The sequence below is a fragment of the Balaenoptera ricei genome, chromosome 11, assembly GCF_028023285.1.
Source record: "Balaenoptera ricei isolate mBalRic1 chromosome 11, mBalRic1.hap2, whole genome shotgun sequence".
In the NCBI taxonomy this organism is placed as follows: Eukaryota; Metazoa; Chordata; class Mammalia; order Artiodactyla; family Balaenopteridae; genus Balaenoptera; species Balaenoptera ricei.
In genome coordinates, this window is record NC_082649.1 from 99,574,962 (window position 1) to 99,592,403 (window position 17,442).

Sequence of the window (17,442 nt, forward strand, 5' to 3'; positions counted from 1 at the left end):
TTTCCAAAGGGATCCTATTATATTTGTTCTCTCTCCTTATAAAAAGAGAAATGTGAAGCTAATTAGGCTTATTTGATATGTTAAATTACAAAGAAAACATTGCCAAATAAGAAGTGATGTTTAACTTTAGCTTATCTTTGTGTGGGTATGTTATTAACATAAGTGTTCCAGAACGTATATAAAATTCCTAAAAATCTGATGTGCATGGTATAATGTTACAAGTTATAATCCTAGTTATTGTCTTTATGTTTTTTGGATGGATACTCCAATGGATTTATTAACTCCTTCTTTCTGGGGATGGCAGGACATTATAGCTGGAGAGACGAAAAGGAAGCCAGGAAGCTGTGGTCTCAATATGGGTCATTGAAGGGGGTGAGCTGCATCTCTTGGGACCCTCTTCCCATCCACCGTAAGCACGGGCATGATGAATAGCAAATTTTTATTCAGGGCATCCAGCTGCTTCATCTCCTCCAGGCTAAAGGTGAAGTCAAACACCTGGATGTTCTGAAGGATATGGGAAGGTGTGACACTCTTGGGGATGCAGCTCACTTTCTGCTGGACCTGCCGCCTGAGCAAGATCTGAGCTGGAGACCGGCCATGCTTTTCAGCCAGTGCCAGGACCACTGGCTCCTCAAGCAGGACAGGCTCATCAGGATCACGCCAAGCATGCTCAGAGGAGCCCAGAGGGCTATAAGCAGTCACCGCCAGGCCGCGTGCTTGGCAGCGGGCAATCAGCTCCCTCTGAGCCAGGTATGGGTGGCAATCCACCTGCAGGACAGCTGGGCGCACAGAGGCCACACTGAGCACATCATCGATCTGCTGACTGCTGAAGTTGGACAGGCCCAGTGCCCGCACCAGCCCCTTAGTCACCAGTGCCTCCAGAGCCTTCCAAGTCTCCTTGTAGTGAGTGGAGTCATAGCATATAGTCCCATCTGCATTCTTAGGAAAAGGGTTGTCTCCCTGCTCAAAGGCATAAGGCCAGTGCATCAGGTACAGGTCCAAATACTCCAGCTGGAGGTCAGCGAGTGTCTTCCGGAGGCCAGGCTCCACATTCTCAGGGTGGTGTTTCATGTTCCACAGCTTGGAAGTCGCAAACAGCTCCTCCTGAGGCACCAGCTTGCCAGGTCCCACATCCTCCTTCAGGGCATCCCCAATCTCAGTCTCGTTGCCGTAGATAGCACAGTCAATGTGGCGGTAGTCTATACTCAAGGCATACTTAATAACTGCTTTTACCTGGCCAGGCTTGCTCTTCCAGGTGCCCAGTCCAATCAGGTACATCTTCTGTCCAGTGTGCAGGAGGATACAGGAAGCCACCATTGCCCCCTCGGCACGAGCACAGGACGTTAACAGGGAAGTATGGCTTTTCAGCTCAGTCCTGTGCCCTGCTAGCTACCCAATGGGCCTCAGCTTCCCAGATTCCTAGTTATCGTCTTAAAAATGTTGGGTATCACAGAAATAACCAAATTTCCTTGTCAATTCCATTATAATGAACTCTCATCAGATCTCCAGCCATGGGCATTTTAAAGTTCATTGTCATTTACAAACAATTATTGTTTTACTTTGATGCTTTTGCAGAATTGAGATTCCTGGAAAGGACCCTACCAAGTGTTCTTGACCACTAACATCACTGTTGAATTACAAGGTGTGAAAACTCGGGTACAGGGACTTCCCTTGTGGTCCAGGGTCTATGACTACGTGCTCCCATTGCAGGGGGCCCAGGTTCGATCCCTGGTCCGGGAACTAGATCCCACATTCCGCAACTAGGAGTTCGCATGCTGCAACTAGGAGTTCGCATGCCACAACTAGAAGATACTGCATGCTGCAACGAAGATCCTGCACTCAACAGCGAAGATCCCATGTGCCACAACTGAGACCCAGCACAGCCAAATAAATAAATAAATATAAAAAAAAATATAGCAAAATAAAAGAGCCAACTTTAAAAAAAACAAACAAACAGATTAAAAAATCTGGGTACGTTTCACAACTGAAGAAGACCCCACCTGACATCTGGCCCTGTTTAAATGCCAAAGACCTCAAAATCCAATTGACTAGGAAGAGAACTAGGCAACACTGAGGTAGACTGTTTCCTCCCAAGAAGTCAGATTAAGAGCATTTCCTTCCATTCTTCCTTCCTTCTCTGACCATCCTTTTCCTAATTCTTACATCATGAAGGTCTTTATTATTCTTTTCTCCACTTTTTGGCTTGCTCTAGCCTGGAAGGATAACTGTTCACCTACCATAGACCATTGCAAAGAAGGGTAAACTGACTATTGGACTGGCTTGGATGCTGGTGATCCTGTAGTTCTTTCTTCCCGTCACAAACTTCTCCCTGATTTATAACACCTCGGTTTCTCTGGAACAAGCTCGCTGCATAAACATTTCTGGGGAAGGGAGACATAGTTACACGAAATACATAAACAGGCCAACTGGCTTAAAGAAGTGTCCCCAGTTTTCTAGCTGGTTTGGATCATGGGGACCCTGGCTCAGGAGTACTCTCCAAACCATGGACATTGTTTTGTTGCTAGTAATTATTATTGTCTCCCTGATAAGCTGGGTTCTCTCAAAAGTTTTAAATGCATGTGGGCAGCGACTGACCAGCAAACACATGGTCTCTCTCTGACTGAAGTGACAAAAGAGAGCAGAAGAACAGAACCAGGGCCAAGAATACAAGCCTGACATCACCTCTTGTGAATGCTACACTGAGAGCAGAAGAGGCAGTGGTGACTGAGGATCATGTTAGTACTGATATTTTTGACCAAACCTCTTGAATGGTCAAGAGGATGAGAAAAGGGAGAATTACTGAAATAAATTTCTAGGCCAAAGATGGAGCCACTCCTGCCCAGAGTGCCACAGCAAGAGAGCAAAACTTAGTAACTTTGGTGTCTCTGTAAACGTTCTGCTTGACCAGAAACACAGTATATCTAGTCAGCCAATCCCCAAACTCTGGGCTTTATAATTACTTCCTTGTTCTTTATTCATTTTCTGTTTTTCTCTTCCATGTTCTTTTTTTTTTTTTTTTTTTTTTGGCCGCCAGGTGGCTTGCAGGGATCTTAGTTCTCTGACGAGGGACTGAACCTAGGTCCTCAGCAGTGAAAGGGCAGAGGAGTCCTAACCAATGGACCGCCAGGGAATTCCCATTTCTTCCTTGTTCCTTATTCTTTATCCTATAAAAGTGTCCTGCCTTCAGTCCCATGTTGCAGTTCTTTGGACCCTTGGGAACAAACAGTGGTGGCTTCATGAAGTGTTAAAGTATGTTTAACACCTAAATTCTCTTCCTTAATCATTTTTTAACAGTACTAATCTGTTAGAAGATTAATACTGGAGTATTCACAGATTAAATAATGAGATGTGCTTTTTTTTTTTTTAAACATCTTTATTGAAGTATAATTGCTTTACCATGGTGTGTTAGTTTCTGCTTTATAACAAAGTAAATCAGTTATACATATACATATGTTCCCATATCTCTTCCCTCCTGCATCTCCCTCCCTCCCACCCTGAGATGTGCTTTAAAATAATACTATCGGATGGGGCAAAGATTGATGAAACAAGATAGATTGGTGTATGTTGATGATCATTGAAACAAGCTAATGGACACATGAGGGTTCATTATACTATTCTCTCCATTTCTATGAATGTTTGAAATACTCCATTAAGAAAAAAAAGAAAAATAACATGGGGCTTTTAAATTACAGAATTTCAAGTCAGTCATGACCCGCGGTTACTTCAATAAAGCGGGTTGACTATTGCAGCACTATAATCAGAGGGACGGCTGTGAGCAGCAATGCAAGCAAAGTGCCTTACGAAATGCTGTTTTATTATTATTTATTGTCATTACTATGGTTGCCAACACTAAGTAGGTGCCTCCAAGAGTTCCCGCCTCCTCTCCCTGTTAATGGTTTATTCCACTCTTCGGCTGGTTCTTTCCCGTGGTTCCTTCCTCCTAGTTCCGCGCTGTACCCCCCCGCAGCCCCAATGGTTTAGCCTGGCTTCCCAGGGGAAACCCGGTGGGGCGGAGCACGAGGTTTCTGAGAGCGGCCGCGGTCCCCTCTCCGGAGACCACTTGGACCGCTCCGCGTCGGGGGTGGGCAGGTAATCGTGGGGCAGGGCGCGAGTCCTGGGCTCCGATTGGCCAGCTCTGGAGTAAACATCCGGCTGGGTGGGGCGGGGCCGGAAGTGGAAAGCGAAGGAGGTGGCTGAGGCGGCTCCGGAGGTTCAGGACTCGGAGTCGGTGCCGCCAGGTGCCATGGGCTGGGCTGGCCCGCGCTGAAGGCGACGCAGGGCGCTGAAAGGGACGCGGGGCTGGGCCATGGCCGGCGCTCGGGCCGCCGCCGCCGCCTCGGCGGGGTCCTCGGCTTCTTCAGGCACCCCACAGCCGCAGGAGCCAGGGCTCGGGGAGCTGCTGGAGGAGTTCTCCCGGACTCAGTACCGGGCCAAGGACTGCAGCGGGACGGGAGGCTCTAAGGTGAGTCCGGAGGCGCGATGAGCAGAAAGAGAAGGTCCCTGGTTTGCGACGTTGCTGAGGTCAGGGGTCATAGGACAGAGAGACAGGGAAGTGCCCAGTGTCTGGACCCGGAGAGTAAGGGTCGGGTTTAAAAACCGAAAAGGAGGAACTGGACTTAGAACGAGCCAAGGAAGGACGACGTTTTGGTTTGAGACAAAAGGGTTTGGAGGTCAAAGATTAGCGCTGAGTGGCCTTGTTCAGAGATTAGAGAAGAGGAGCTGAGGAGGGTTATTCCCATGCATTAGGTATGGGGACAAAAACTCTCATATCTAGATTTTTTTGAAGTGTAGATGATTTATCCAGGTCAGAGATCAGAGTGAAGGGGCTGGAGTGGGGGGGGCAGAATGGAGCCAAGAGATAAACCGAGTGTGTTGCCCCCTTGTACAGTCTCAGCATGACTTTAGAATTAGGCCCATCCCTTTCCTTCTTCCATAGAGCAGGAAGGCAACTCATACTCCCTCTGTTCCTTTGTCAAAAGCAAGTCTTAGTTTCTCTTTTTTTCTACTTTTGGGATTCCCTTCAGTCTCCTTATTGCCAGACCTGGAAGGCTTCCAGTCTGGTCAGGCCATTCCCATCTTAGGCATTGCCTGGCAGTCTGATGGGAATCTTGCCGACCCTGCCATCTTTCACTCCCCACGTGGTTTTGGCAGGTTTAGCATCAGGTTTTCCAATGGAATTCTGTTCCCTCCCAGGCCATGAAACTCTGGTTTGGCTCCAGGGGTTACCTATGCTAGGACTTACTGCACTTGGCATCTTCTAGTCTGGAGTAATGCAGGGAAGACTTCAGTAATGATGGGTCTCCCCCACTCTCCAAAGGACCGAGTATTTTTCAGAGCTTAGCCTGAGGACCACCTGTTTCAGCATCATCTGGGGTGTTTGTTAAAAATAAAGGTTTCTTGATCCCACCCAGTTCTACTGAGTTAGAATTTCTGGGGGTGGGAATCTGGAATTTGTATTTTCTAATAGGCTTTTTAATGATACTCGTGCCCCTTGGAATTTGAGGATTTCTAATTTTTGTGAGTTTTTCCCTCCACATTGGTCTTTTGGGTGGCTAGAGGGTCAGTTTTGCTGGGCCCCCCTTCCTTCTTACACACCCCTGAAGATTAGGGTTGTAAAAAGTTATACTTGACTCACTCCACCTGCCCCTAAACTTCTGATCTTTTGCAGACTTCTTGAGATGTTACAGGTTTTATGTTGTTCTTCTGGTGGGTCTTTCCCTGAACTGAGCAAAACAAGGGCAATTTTAAGGGAGCTGTTCCTTCTATTTCATAAGCAAATTGAGTGTAAGGAGACAGCTTTGTCTGCATCTTTTACTCATTACACTAACTAGAGCTTCTAGGTACTGGTCTGTGGCTGGAGAATGGGGAAGAATCTGCAGCTAAAGGAAGATAATGGATTAGTGCCGGTTAAAGTAACCTAGAGAGGGACTTCCCTGGTGGCGCATTGGTTAAGAATCTGCCTGCCAATGCAGGGGACAGGGGTTCGAGCCCTGGTCCGGGAAGATCCCACGTGCCGCGGAGCAACTAAGCCCGTGCGCCACAACTACTGAGCCTGCACTTTAGAGCCTGCGAGCCACAACTACTGAAGCCACCGCAATGAGAAGCCCGCGCACTGCAACAAAGAATAGCCCCCGCTCTCCTCAACTAGAGAAAGCCCATGTGCTCCAGCAAAGACCCAATGCAGCCAAAAATAAAAATAAATAAATTTATTAAAAATAAAGTAACTTAGAGCAGGGGTTCTTGATATTTTATGGATTGTGGACCCCTTTGAGAATCTAATGAAAGGTGTCAACCTCTCTTCAAATGCTTAACATACACAGTTTCACCACAACATTGAGGGGTTCAGAGTCTCTCCCAAAGTGTACCATGGGGGTTCATGAACCACACGTTTAGGGCCTGTGATCTAGCAAGATGTCTTTTCCTGGTATTGAATTATAATCACAGAGGCACATTGTCATTCCCAGAGACCTCTCCAGGTCAGGAACCGCCTAATTCTCAGAACCCCAGAATCTTCTTTATGCTCAGATCTCCTCCTCTGTGCAGGTTGAGCGCATTGAGAAGAGGTGTCTGGAGCTGTTTGGCCGAGACTACTGTTACAGCGTGATCCAAAATGTGAATGGGGATATCTGCGGCCACTACCCCCAGCACATCGTGTTCCTGGAGTATGAGAGTTCTGAGAAGGAGAAAGACACGTGAGCATCATGTAACCAAAGCGTGCCTATCTGGGAAGGCCTTGACAGCTCATGCCCAGGGTTAGGAAAGTCTGCAGCTGGGTGGGGCAGGCTCACTTTTCCCAGGTGTCAAGCCTCATTGGCATCTTTGTTTTCTTCAGGGTTTCACATCTTAGATTGACAGAGTAGCACAGCATAGAAGGAGGGGTTGGGAGTCACAGCCCTGGCCTCCTGTTTTACTCCTACCCTATAGCTCATTGTCCTGAGACAGCTGACTTCACACCTCACCTCTCTGAACCTCAGTGTTTTTTGTTCTGTTTTTTTCTTTTTTTTAAGAGAGCAAGTGGGAGGTATGCTTTGTCGACATGTGGAAGGGCACTTACAGTATGTGGAGCTTAAGAGCCTGAGGTCAGCGTACGTGCTGGCTGCCCTGCTTGTGGCTGTGTAACTAACTTGGGGAAGTTACTGAACCTCTTTGTCTCTTAGTTTCCTCATCAGTTTCTACCTCTTTTTAGAAAAGTGGCTTTTGCAGTTCCTGCTGATAAACAGGACTATTCCAAGCCTGACGTGTGTGCTGTAAGAATTAGAAATAAGAGCTACCATTTATTGAGGGCCTCCCAAGGCCCGAGTGCTTTGTGTGTGGTAACAGTTCACACCAGAGCAGACACAGAGCACCCAGCACAGGATGCAGCCCATAGGCAGTCAGTAAATGGTAGAGTTGTTTGACACTGATAAATAATCACTGATGCTCTAGGAAGTGCTTTATGTTGATCGCAAAGTTTGTTCCCCTAGGCTCCCTGCTTGCTGTTGATTTTAAGGGAGTTCCAGGAGCTGTTGCCAACAATATCCGTGAGAGCCTGGCCCCGTGGAAGTACTGTGATGATGAGTGCTGTGGTAGAGTCGTGCTGCAAAGTGCAGCGGGCCATCACTACTCACAGTGCGCCCATCCGCGCACCCAGGAACGGCTAGAGATTCTGAGTCTTGGGCTCCAGAGCCACTGAATCAAAATCACAGCATAACAAGATGGCCCCGTGATTCGTACGCACGTGGAGGTTTGAGAAGCACTGCTGTAGACGAACTGGGGAGAAGGGTGGATTCTGCCTGGTGTGTGTTTGGGGAGACCTTTCAGCTGGATTTGGAAGGATGAGTTGGGGTGTCCCTGAAATGTCCTTTGTTAGGGACCAGCTTGTACAGGGTCTTGATCATCAGGCGTGTGGACTTGTGGGTGTTAGTGGTTATTGGGCTAGTACCCCCTGAGCACTCATTGAAATCACAGATTCCAGGGCCCCTGAATCACAGTTTCCAGAATCTGTGCCTCAGAGAGCTCCCTAGATGAGTCTCACCTTTGCTATAGCCTGGGAACGGCAGGGAGCCAGAGAAGCCTTTCAAGCGGAGGAGTAAAATGGGAGATCTATCAGTGTGCCCTGTAATGAGGTCGTGGTGGGGTGCACTGAGAAAAAAGAATGTATTGGGAAAAGGAATTGAATGTAGATCAGAGCACTTGTATGACTGCCTCTTCTTTCTGTCACCACCACGGCCCTCCCATCTTGCCTAGCGGGGTCTAGCTGCCCAGGCTAGGGTCACTGCAGTATATCCCTAACCCTAGAGGAATTGTGGAGTTTGTTTTTGTTTGTTTGTTTGTTTTTATTTATTATTTCGTTGTGCCGGGTCTTAGTCGCAGCATGTGGGCTCCTTAGTTGTGGCTTGTGAACTCTTAGTTGCGGCACACATGTGGGATCTAGTTCACTGACCAGGGATCGAACCCAGGCCCCCTGCATTGGGAGCACAGAGTCTTATCCACTGCGCCACCAGGGAAGTCCCGTAGAGTTTGTTTTTACTTTTCACTTCTTGCAAGGCCTCGAAGTGATACTGAGTGGGCGATGCCTGTTAAAGAGAAGGGAGTATGTGCATGTTCAGGTGGGAAGAAGTAGCACTTTTTGCTTCTTTACACATGCCTGGACTTGGTGTTAATATGACACTAATTAGACTGAGTTACACAGGGTAGAATTGGATTCAGGAAGTGGTTTGGTCCTCTTAACCCACCTCCCCAGTTTAGCCCATATCTGATAATAGAAGCCTGGATGGGGATCTCTGAATGATGAAGACATGAGTTTGTCAACGAGGCAAACTGCTGCCATGAGGCAGACCCCAGGGATCTAGTTGGAGGCCCTACCAGAGAGATGAAGTCCCTACCTTTAGATCTGGTGGGTAACACAGACCAATCAATGAGCAATGACAGTGTAACAAAGGCCAGAATTAGGGCAAGTACAGGTGAAGCATTGGAAGACAGTGGTTAAAGTTCTGCACTTGATAATTCCAACTTGTGTGTGAGCGTAGGGTGGGGGGGTTGTTCTCCCATTCCACTAACTTTCAGACGCCAGCCTTGTGTTCTACAGATAGCATTAGATCCCACAGGTTAAGGGCTCAGTCCCACAAGACAGACATAAATACACAAGCTCACTTTCATTCATTCAAATATGAGTATCAGGTGCCTGACACAGCCCAGTGCTTAGCACAGTAAGGGAAAGATTCTGAGGCCAAGAGATAACAAAAATAAAAACAGGAACCACTGAGAACAGAAACTGAATTGGTTCTTTGAGTAGGGGACCCAGGAAAATAAAGCACCAGCTAGCCTAACAAGAAAAAGGTGCCTTCCTTCACATGATAAGACTGCCCAGAGCCTCTAAGAGGGAAATGCTGGCATGTTCTCTCCCTCGGTTATGTGGAGAGTTTGTTGAATGGAAGGATTCAGCCTGGGAGAATCAAATGCAGTTACAAGGCTTTTAGAGCTGCTGGAGTGAGCTCCGTGAGAGTCAGTTAAAACAGATGGTGCTGACCACATCTGTGCAAATGGACGGAGGCCACCAAAAGGTGGGAGGGAGACTACTGTGAGCCGTGCTCTGTGTGCTCAGTTTTGTATTATCGTGGCATCTCAGTTTAATTAGGCCATTGTTTCATTCTGAGGTGCCTTTTTTTTTTTTCAAATTTTTTGGCTGCATTGGGTCTTCATTGCTGTGCGTGAGCTTCTCATTGCGGTGGCTTCTCTTGTTGCGGAGCATGGTCTCCAGGCGCGTGGACTCAGTAGTTGTGGCATGTGGGCTCAGTTGTTGTGGCTCGCAGGCTCTAGAGCACAGGCTCAGTAGTTGTGGCGCACAGGCTTAGTTGCTCCGCGGCACGTGGGGTCTTCCTGGAACAGGGCTCGAACCCGTGTCCCCTGCATTGGCAGGCGGATTCTTAACCACTGTGCCACCAGGGAGACCCTGAGGTGCCTTTTTATTCCATAGAGAACCTGAGTGAGGGGAAGGTGGCAGAACTTGGTTTTCAGTAAGCCATGTTTTTTCTAGGACCTGGCTAGTTGGCCCGTGCCGTCCTACGGGCACCTTGAAGAGGCACCCCAGCCTTCCTCCTTCCATCAAAAAAGGAAAAAAATCTTGATCGTAAAAATAACATGTAGTCACTTCTTTGTTGTTTGAATTGGTTATGGTAAGGATATAATAATTTTGTGATTTAAAACAAAATGTTTAATAAAAATGAAAAAAAAAATCTTAAATCAGACCTTACAGAAAAATACACCATAGGAAGTATAAGTCCTCTTATTTTATCCCCTTGTTCTCTTTCCATGGTCACCAAACTCTTGGTCCAGGTTTTTATTTGAAGACCGCTGTTTAACTTCAGTTTCACATCTTCACTTGATAGTAGTTATTTTATTAGTAACTGGTTTGAGAATATATCTATGAAGGCTACTAAGAAATCAGCAGTGTTTTTAAAAGACTATATTTTTATTGGTGCCAGCAGCATCCAGATATGCTTAAAAGGGTACCACAGATGTGTAGGAGTTGGTGAACTTACTCATTCTGAAACAATTATTTGTGTACACATGCTGTGCAGTGACACGGGAGTGCTAGCACAACTGGGATGTAGAAGGAATGAACGCCCTCTTGGACTTGGCCTGGAAGCTCAGCCCTTAAAGGAGGGCACTTGAGTGTCTTCCCTCCCTTCTCTCCTGTCACCTTGCATTACTCTGCATGGCGGGAATAGCTTCCCACTCTTGAACTTCCCTGCCTCCTGTTCCTCTTGCAACCAGAAGCTCTGACTGGCTGATGTGGAGTCTTTTGTTAAGAATCTATGGGTGGGGACTTCCCTGGTGGTCCAGTGGCTAAGACTCTGCGCTTCCACTGCAGGGGGCGCGGGTTCAAACCCTGGTCGGGGAACTAAGATCCCGCATGCCATTCAGCGCGGCCAAGAAATTTTAAAAAAAGAAAAGAAAAAAAGAATCAGTGGGTGAAGCTATGAGAGTAGACCCTTCTTTTAGGGGTCAGCTGATTTGACCTGATTTAATATGTGAGTTGCTTAAGCTCATTTCTAAATGTATTTTTTTCATGTTCTAGAAGCTCCCTTACCAAACCCAGTGCATTAGCTACTGTGCTTCTCAAGGCCACAAATAGCTTCTCTTTCACTGCCTTTGCTCCAGCATTCCCTACCCTGTTGGCTTTTTGGACTGTTAGAGGTAGCTGGAACGTTGGGGAGGTATCAGAGGCTCACAGCCGTGTGAAATGTGAACCTTCATCTTATCCTGCACTCTGAAAGATGACAAGAATGGCCCCATGATTTCCTGAGGGTCCCCAGCACACCTATTGTCTTACTTTTGGAGTAAAATACTGAACACCCTAGACATAATCAACATTCAGTTTGCTATGTATGTTTCTGTATTTTAAATACCATGTCTTCAGAGTAGCTGACTTTTTTTTTTTTTTTTTATCTTAAAGGTTTTGAAATCAGGATGACTTCCATTTTAGTATCTATAATATAGCATTTTTTTCTTTTCTTGAAAAGCTTAGAATGTCCATGATCTAGAATTTAGGAATCTGAGCATTTATTAAATTTGAAATGAATATTCACACACACACACACACACACACACACACACACACACACACACCCCTAGCATGGGGCACACTGTACTCACGCAGAAGCAGCCTGACCTACCTCTCTTGCCCGTTTTTAGGTTTCAGAGCACCGTGCAGGTGAGCAAGTTGCAGGACCTCGTCAACCGCAGCAAGACGGCCAGGTGCAGAGGACGGTTTGTCTGCCCAGTGATCCTGTTCAAGGGCAAGGTAAGACCACGCCGTAGCCTCACATCCCTGAGACCCTCTCGCGGGGTACCTGGCGTAATGCAAAGTGTAGAGTCTCGTGTTCTTGGCTTTTGCCAGACGAGTTTGGGTGATTACTGGGTGCCTGGTGGCGTGGGAAGCAGGCCAGAGAAACAGACCAATTCTGATACGACTTTTTTTGAAGGTGAGTCTAATGAGGAAAGGGACAGTCACAGCAGAGGACCCCACCCTGTGTCCTGGAGCCAGACTGCCTACGTTCTGATCCTGGCTCTGTTACTTCCTGCCTGTGCAAGGCCTCAGTTTCCTCCTCTATAAAATGGGAAAAATAATCATGCCTACATCAAAAGTTTATGAATAGATTAGATCAGATGAGTAAGTACATTGTTGTTTGTTCATTCTTTCAGTCATATAATTTACCAAGTATTTATTAAATGTGTGTCATGTTCAGGCCTCAAAGTACATCAGCATATAAGGTAGACAAAAATCCTCACCCTTATCAAGCTTATATTCTAGTGACTGTTGTTAATTTGGCTGCCCACTATGGTCTCATTTCACCTCTTTTTATAATCCTTTGGTGTATTTGATATTCCCATTTTGCAGATGAAACGAAGGCTCAAAGTGGTTAAATAACTTCCCCAAGTTTACACAACTAGAGAGCTGGGGTTTAAACTTACTGCAAAACGCCCTCAAGTTACCACACTGCAGCTTAGGGCCACGTGGTGTGGTGTCAGAGGAACCCACTTAAGACGGGCAGCAGTTGGGGACTTCCCGGGCGGTCCAGTGGTTAAGACCCTGTGCTTCCACTTCAGGGGGTGTGGGTTCGACCCCTGGTTGGGGAGCTAAGATCCCGCATGCTGTGCAGTGCGGCCAAAAGTTAAAAACAAAAACAAAAACAGATGGGCAGCAGTGTGGACTGACAGACATGGCCTCATTAGGTGAGCGGGACGAGGCTGCCAGCTTTGGAGGAAGGGTGGGAGGGTGTTCCAGGCAGGTGCCAGCGTTGGGGGAGCATGAAGGCAGGCGCGGAAAGTCCGAGAGACTCCCTGACGGGAGCGCAAGGTACGTGGCAGAGCCGAGGATGGAAGGGACTGAATGCAGGAGGCCGGATGCTGGCCAAGGTGTTTAGGTTTGCTGGGAGAGCCACTGTGATTTCTGAGCAGGGAAGTACAAGATGCAAATAGCATTTTGAGAAAGATTAATCCAGAAGGAACAGACTAACAGAGAGCCTGGATCAGGGGAGGGAAGCAGGGGTGTAGGCTTTCTATTCCTTTTTTTTTTTTTTTTTTAATGTGGACCAATTTTTTTTTTTTTTTTAATCTTTATTGAGTTTGTTACAGTATTGCTTCTGTTTCATGTTTTGGTTTTTTGGCCACCAGGCATGTGGGATCTTAGCTTCCTTAGCAGGTATCGAACCCGCACCCCCTGCATTGGAAGGTGAAGTCTCAGCCACTGGACCGCCAGGGAAGTCCCTTAGGCTCTCTTTTCTAGTCATCCAATACGTACCTGAATGCTCTGTGGTCTTGATGCCTCTCGGACTATAGTCCGGTCTCCCAGTGCAGGTGAGGGCTGGGGCAGGGCAGTGGGGAGGAGAGACCCAGGGCTTGTTTCCATCCCTTTGTGCCTTTCTTTCGTAAAATGGAAGAAGGGGGAATGTGAAAGAGGGGGGGTAGGAAAGGAGACTTGCCACAGGCTTTCGTGGACAGGTCGATTTTAGGGAAAAGTATGTCTGGAAGTCAAGTTCCAGAAATCGATCATCTTAAAGTTATTTATTCCCTCTTCCCCTTTGGAAAGTTTCGTGTTGCTGTAAGCTCTGGGAACTCCGGTTTAGATAACTGGAGTATAACACACTGATCTGTGGGGCATAGTGCTTGTTGCTAGAAATTACATAGGAAATACTCAAACCAGTGCTTCCCACAGTGTGTTCCATAGAATAGTAGTTTAAGGATGTGCTTGTGCAAAGCATTCCCTGTCAAACAAGTGTGAAAGACAGCACATTACTAGATTTGGCCTGACCCCCAAGCTCCAGATTCAAGAGGTACATCGGAAAGTGTGCACTGACATAGGAAAGGCTCTGAGAAGTCCTGAAGCAGAGGGACCTGTGTAGTGTTGTCAGGTCTGCTGTTTCTCACTCAGCAGACCTTGAGGAAGGGACTTTGCGGAATGCATTTGGGAAGTGCCACATTGACCGGCTTAGTCCAGTGAGATTGCAGCAGGCCTGGGAGAAAGAGCCCAAGGCAACTCATTTCAGAGGGAGGGCGAAAAGTTGGAGGGATTATTCTTTTGGGGTTTTCTGGCCATGCCGTGCGGCTTGTGGGGTCTTAGTTCCCCAACCAGGGATCGAACACCTTATATATGTTTTATTCCTATTGTGTTTGCAAGTCTGCTGTCTCCTCTCAGCCATAATCCCTTTGAGGGCAGAGGCCTTGTCTTGCTGCTGTCGTCCCAGCGCCTAGCAAGTGCCCACCCAGTTGTACGTGCAAGCTCAGTAGGAAGACACTGCTCTTTTAAAGTGGTAGCGGGCTCTCTGCTGGGTTCTAGGGGGACAGGTGACTAAGACAGTCCTGTCCCTGTGGAGCTCAGTGAGTGGGGAAGGTTGACCTGTGAACCAGCAGGTGAGAGGGAGATGGGGAAGGGCAGGAGAGGGTCTTCTGTTGTGAGATGGGGATCTCATCCTCAGAGACGTGGCTCCCGGCAGGCCCTAGCCAGTGCGGGGAGCCAGTGCGGGGACAGCAGCGTTTGCTACCAGCACATCCTGCCGGGCTGGGGAGGGGGAGGTATGTTCAGAAGTGCCCGCTTCCTGCTTCTCTCCACATTCAGTCCAGTGTGGCTGGGGCAGCCAAGGAACTAAATGTCTGATTGTATTTCATTTCAATTAATTTCCATTTTATAGCTGAAGTAATGTAGAATTTTTTTGGTTAAACACAACTTTATTTTGGGGCAGGACTACGTTTCCCTTTAAATGCTGAAAATAAAGTATCCTAGTTGAGATGTGCTGCGAGTATACAATACATATTGGATTTTGAAGACTTAGTCCAAAAAATGTAAAACATTAATAATTTTTAAAGTGGTTATATGTTGGCATAGTAATATTTTGGATATATTGGGTTGAATAAGATATATTATTAAAATTTTTTTACAACTAAGTTCAAGCATTTAAGGGTAAGCAGTTCTCCCATGCCGTTCTCTTCCCCAACACTTGTATCTGGGTTTTAGGCAATCAAAATTGGAACAGGTCATCTTTCTCTTTGTTTCCTCCCTTAAGAGATGGGGAGCAGAGGTCAGCTGCTTTTATTCCGTTTGCTAAAGTTGGTTACTACATTAGCAAATCCTATAGAGCCGTATTCCTCATGCAGAGTTAGAGGCCTCTCCTAATTAGGTAAATGGAGAGCATTCAGAGTACATCCTGCTTTTTCAGTCAAGAGCGAAGCTTAAAGTACAGAAATGGCAGGTTATGCTTTGGAGCCATGAGGCCAGGGAGCAAGGTCAGGTGTTAGACTCTGCCTTGGGATGCAGCTTCCCCCAGGCGCCGGCTCGGGACCTTCCTGCGGAGGTTGGTGCTTCACTTGGGGAGCTGGCCATCTCTCCCATTCTTCTCCATCTGACGAGTCCTCTGTGCCAGGTGCGGCTGCCTCCGTTACCAAAAAGACAGGGTCGAAAAGAGATGGGAGAACTGAGCAGAAAGAAGAATCTGAACCTTGAGAAGAACTCAGAGCTCAGCAGCTAAGGAAGGAGGGGGTGTGTGTCCACTCTGAAAAGATTCAGCAGAGTAATGCAAAGAAGAGTGAGATTTGGTGCCGGCAGCTTGGATGATGGGGGAGGGTGGGCATGATAACATGTGCCAGTCAGACTCAAACCACGTACCCCCCATTGTCTTGCTTTCAGGAATCAGACCTCCCTTCTTACCATGAGAGTCTTTGGGGGGGTCCTCCACCTGAGGATTGACATTCCCTTGCTGCAGTTCCTAATCACTGGGTTGGTCTCTTCATAGTAGGGGCTCTTATCGGGGGCTGGAGAAGGGTCCATGGATGGACTTGGAGATGTAGGTAAACTCTGGTGTGTACATTTTTATCCAGAGACAGTTTATCATTTTCATCAGATTTTCAAAATGCTTTTGGACCCAGAAAAAATGAAGCAGCCCCTGCAGAGTGCATCCTGCTCAGGCCAGCAGGAATCTCTGCCCGAGCCCTTCTTCATAGGCTTCCAGGACAACCCTCCCACGATTGCATTCTTGCCCCCGGCACTGAAGAAGCACCCCACCCCGCCCCGGGCTGTAGCAGGTTGCCTTTCTATCACCTGCCCCCTGCCCCAGGCTGCCACTGCCTCAGAAAGCCTGGTGATGACCTACCGGTTCCCACCACACCCCTTTCCTAGCAGCAAAACTATTTCTTTCCCCCTGTTTTACAGGTGGAGAAGGAGACCCCTTGGGCAGTATTCTGCAGTTTTCCAGGGACCCTCCTTACACCACCAGGCTGCGTGACCCATTCAGAAATGCCCTCCCCTCGCCTAATGTGACCTCCCAGCCACCCTCACAGCCTCCCCCAGCCTGTAACTAGACCTTGGGGTCACCAGATACCTCCTCCCATTCCTCCTGGATCTCATCAAACACAATTGATAAAGATTCAGCCTTAAAATTAAATAATGAAGTTCATGCCCATTGCCTGGTTTCTAGAATTCTAGCTCTCGAAATGCTCCTTCAGTGATGAGGAAAGAGTAAAAGGATAGTTAAGCACAGTTACAGCCACTACACTTCCTTGATACAGAGGAGAGAGAAGATAAAATTTCTTTAAAAAAAAAAAACCCCAAACATTTCTCCCTTAAATGGCCCTCCTGCTGCAAAGGTTGCCCTCCCCTGCGCTAAGCAGTTCCAGTGACGGTCAGCACGCAGGCTCCGGAGGGAGGTGGGCTCGGTCAGATCCCAGCTCAACCCCCTCTGTGGGACCTTAGGCATCACTTCACCTCCCTGCGCCCGTCCCTCGTCTTTTCATCTGTGAAGCGGCAACAGTGCCTGCCGCCTGCCACGTCTCCCTCATGGGCTTGTGTAAATCCAGTGGGAAGGTGGTGTACATATTTCAGTCCTGTACTCACAAACACATGTGATAACTGCCAGATCTTACCCAAGTACATGCGTGACGACCGCTGAATCTACCCATTACTGTTAGTGACACTCTGGTGCCTCTCGTTTGGGAGAGAGAACCTCTTGACAGAGGCTGCAGGTTAAATTCTAGGCATACTTCAGAGTGACTGCTATGAAGACTTTGGGCAGCGCTCCTGCACCCATTTTCCTGGCCTGGAGGGGCCTCAGGGGTTCCCCCCACTGTGTGCACTTCAGAAAACCACCTGACTGTTGGTCAGAGGGTACAAACTTCCAGTTGTAAGATGAATAAGTGCTGTGGATCTAATGTACAGCATGGTGATTATAGTTAATAATACTGTATTAGATACATGAAAGTTGCACAGAGAGATGATCTTAAATGTTTTCATCACAAAAAAGGAAATGGTGATTATGTGACATGACGCAGGTGTTAGCTAATGCTATGATGGTAATGATTTTGTAATATGTAAGTGTGTTGTAGACCTTAAACTTACACAATGTCATATGTCAATTATATCTCAAGAAAGACTGGGAAAAACCGAACCAAAAAACTCCAGAAAACCATCTG

At 47.4% G+C, this 17,442-nt stretch overlaps 2 protein-coding genes across 7 annotated transcripts in view; one reads left to right on the forward strand and one right to left on the reverse strand.

Annotated features, from left to right (window-relative positions):
* Positions 1 to 360: 360 nt before the first annotated feature.
* Positions 361 to 1,406, reverse strand: LOC132375351 (aldo-keto reductase family 1 member A1-like). Its single transcript, XM_059940607.1, has one exon. The coding sequence runs from the start codon at positions 1,315 to 1,317 to the stop codon at positions 361 to 363; it is 957 nt and encodes a 318-aa protein (XP_059796590.1). The 5' UTR covers positions 1,318 to 1,406.
* A 2,763-nt stretch (positions 1,407 to 4,169) lies between these two features.
* The window catches only part of MTMR14 (myotubularin related protein 14), a 42,939-nt gene continuing 29,666 nt past the window's right edge, over positions 4,170 to 17,442 (forward strand). For 4 of the 6 annotated variants that reach the window (XM_059940287.1, XM_059940290.1, XM_059940288.1 and 1 more), the window contains exons 1-3: positions 4,170 to 4,462; positions 6,544 to 6,692; positions 11,677 to 11,785. In XM_059940287.1, coding sequence (XP_059796270.1) covers positions 4,307 to 4,462; positions 6,544 to 6,692; positions 11,677 to 11,785 — 414 coding nt within the window. In that variant the 5' untranslated portion in view covers positions 4,170 to 4,306. Of the gene's footprint in view, positions 4,463 to 6,543; positions 6,704 to 11,676; positions 11,786 to 17,442 lie in introns of those variants that run through there. The other 2 variants (XM_059940293.1, XM_059940292.1) reach the window with 2 other exon arrangements.

Excerpts from the sequence above, each read along its gene's own strand:
- LOC132375351 (XM_059940607.1), bottom strand. The coding sequence starts at position 1,317 with ATGGTGGCTTCCTGTATCCTCCTGCACACTGGACAGAAGATGTACCTG.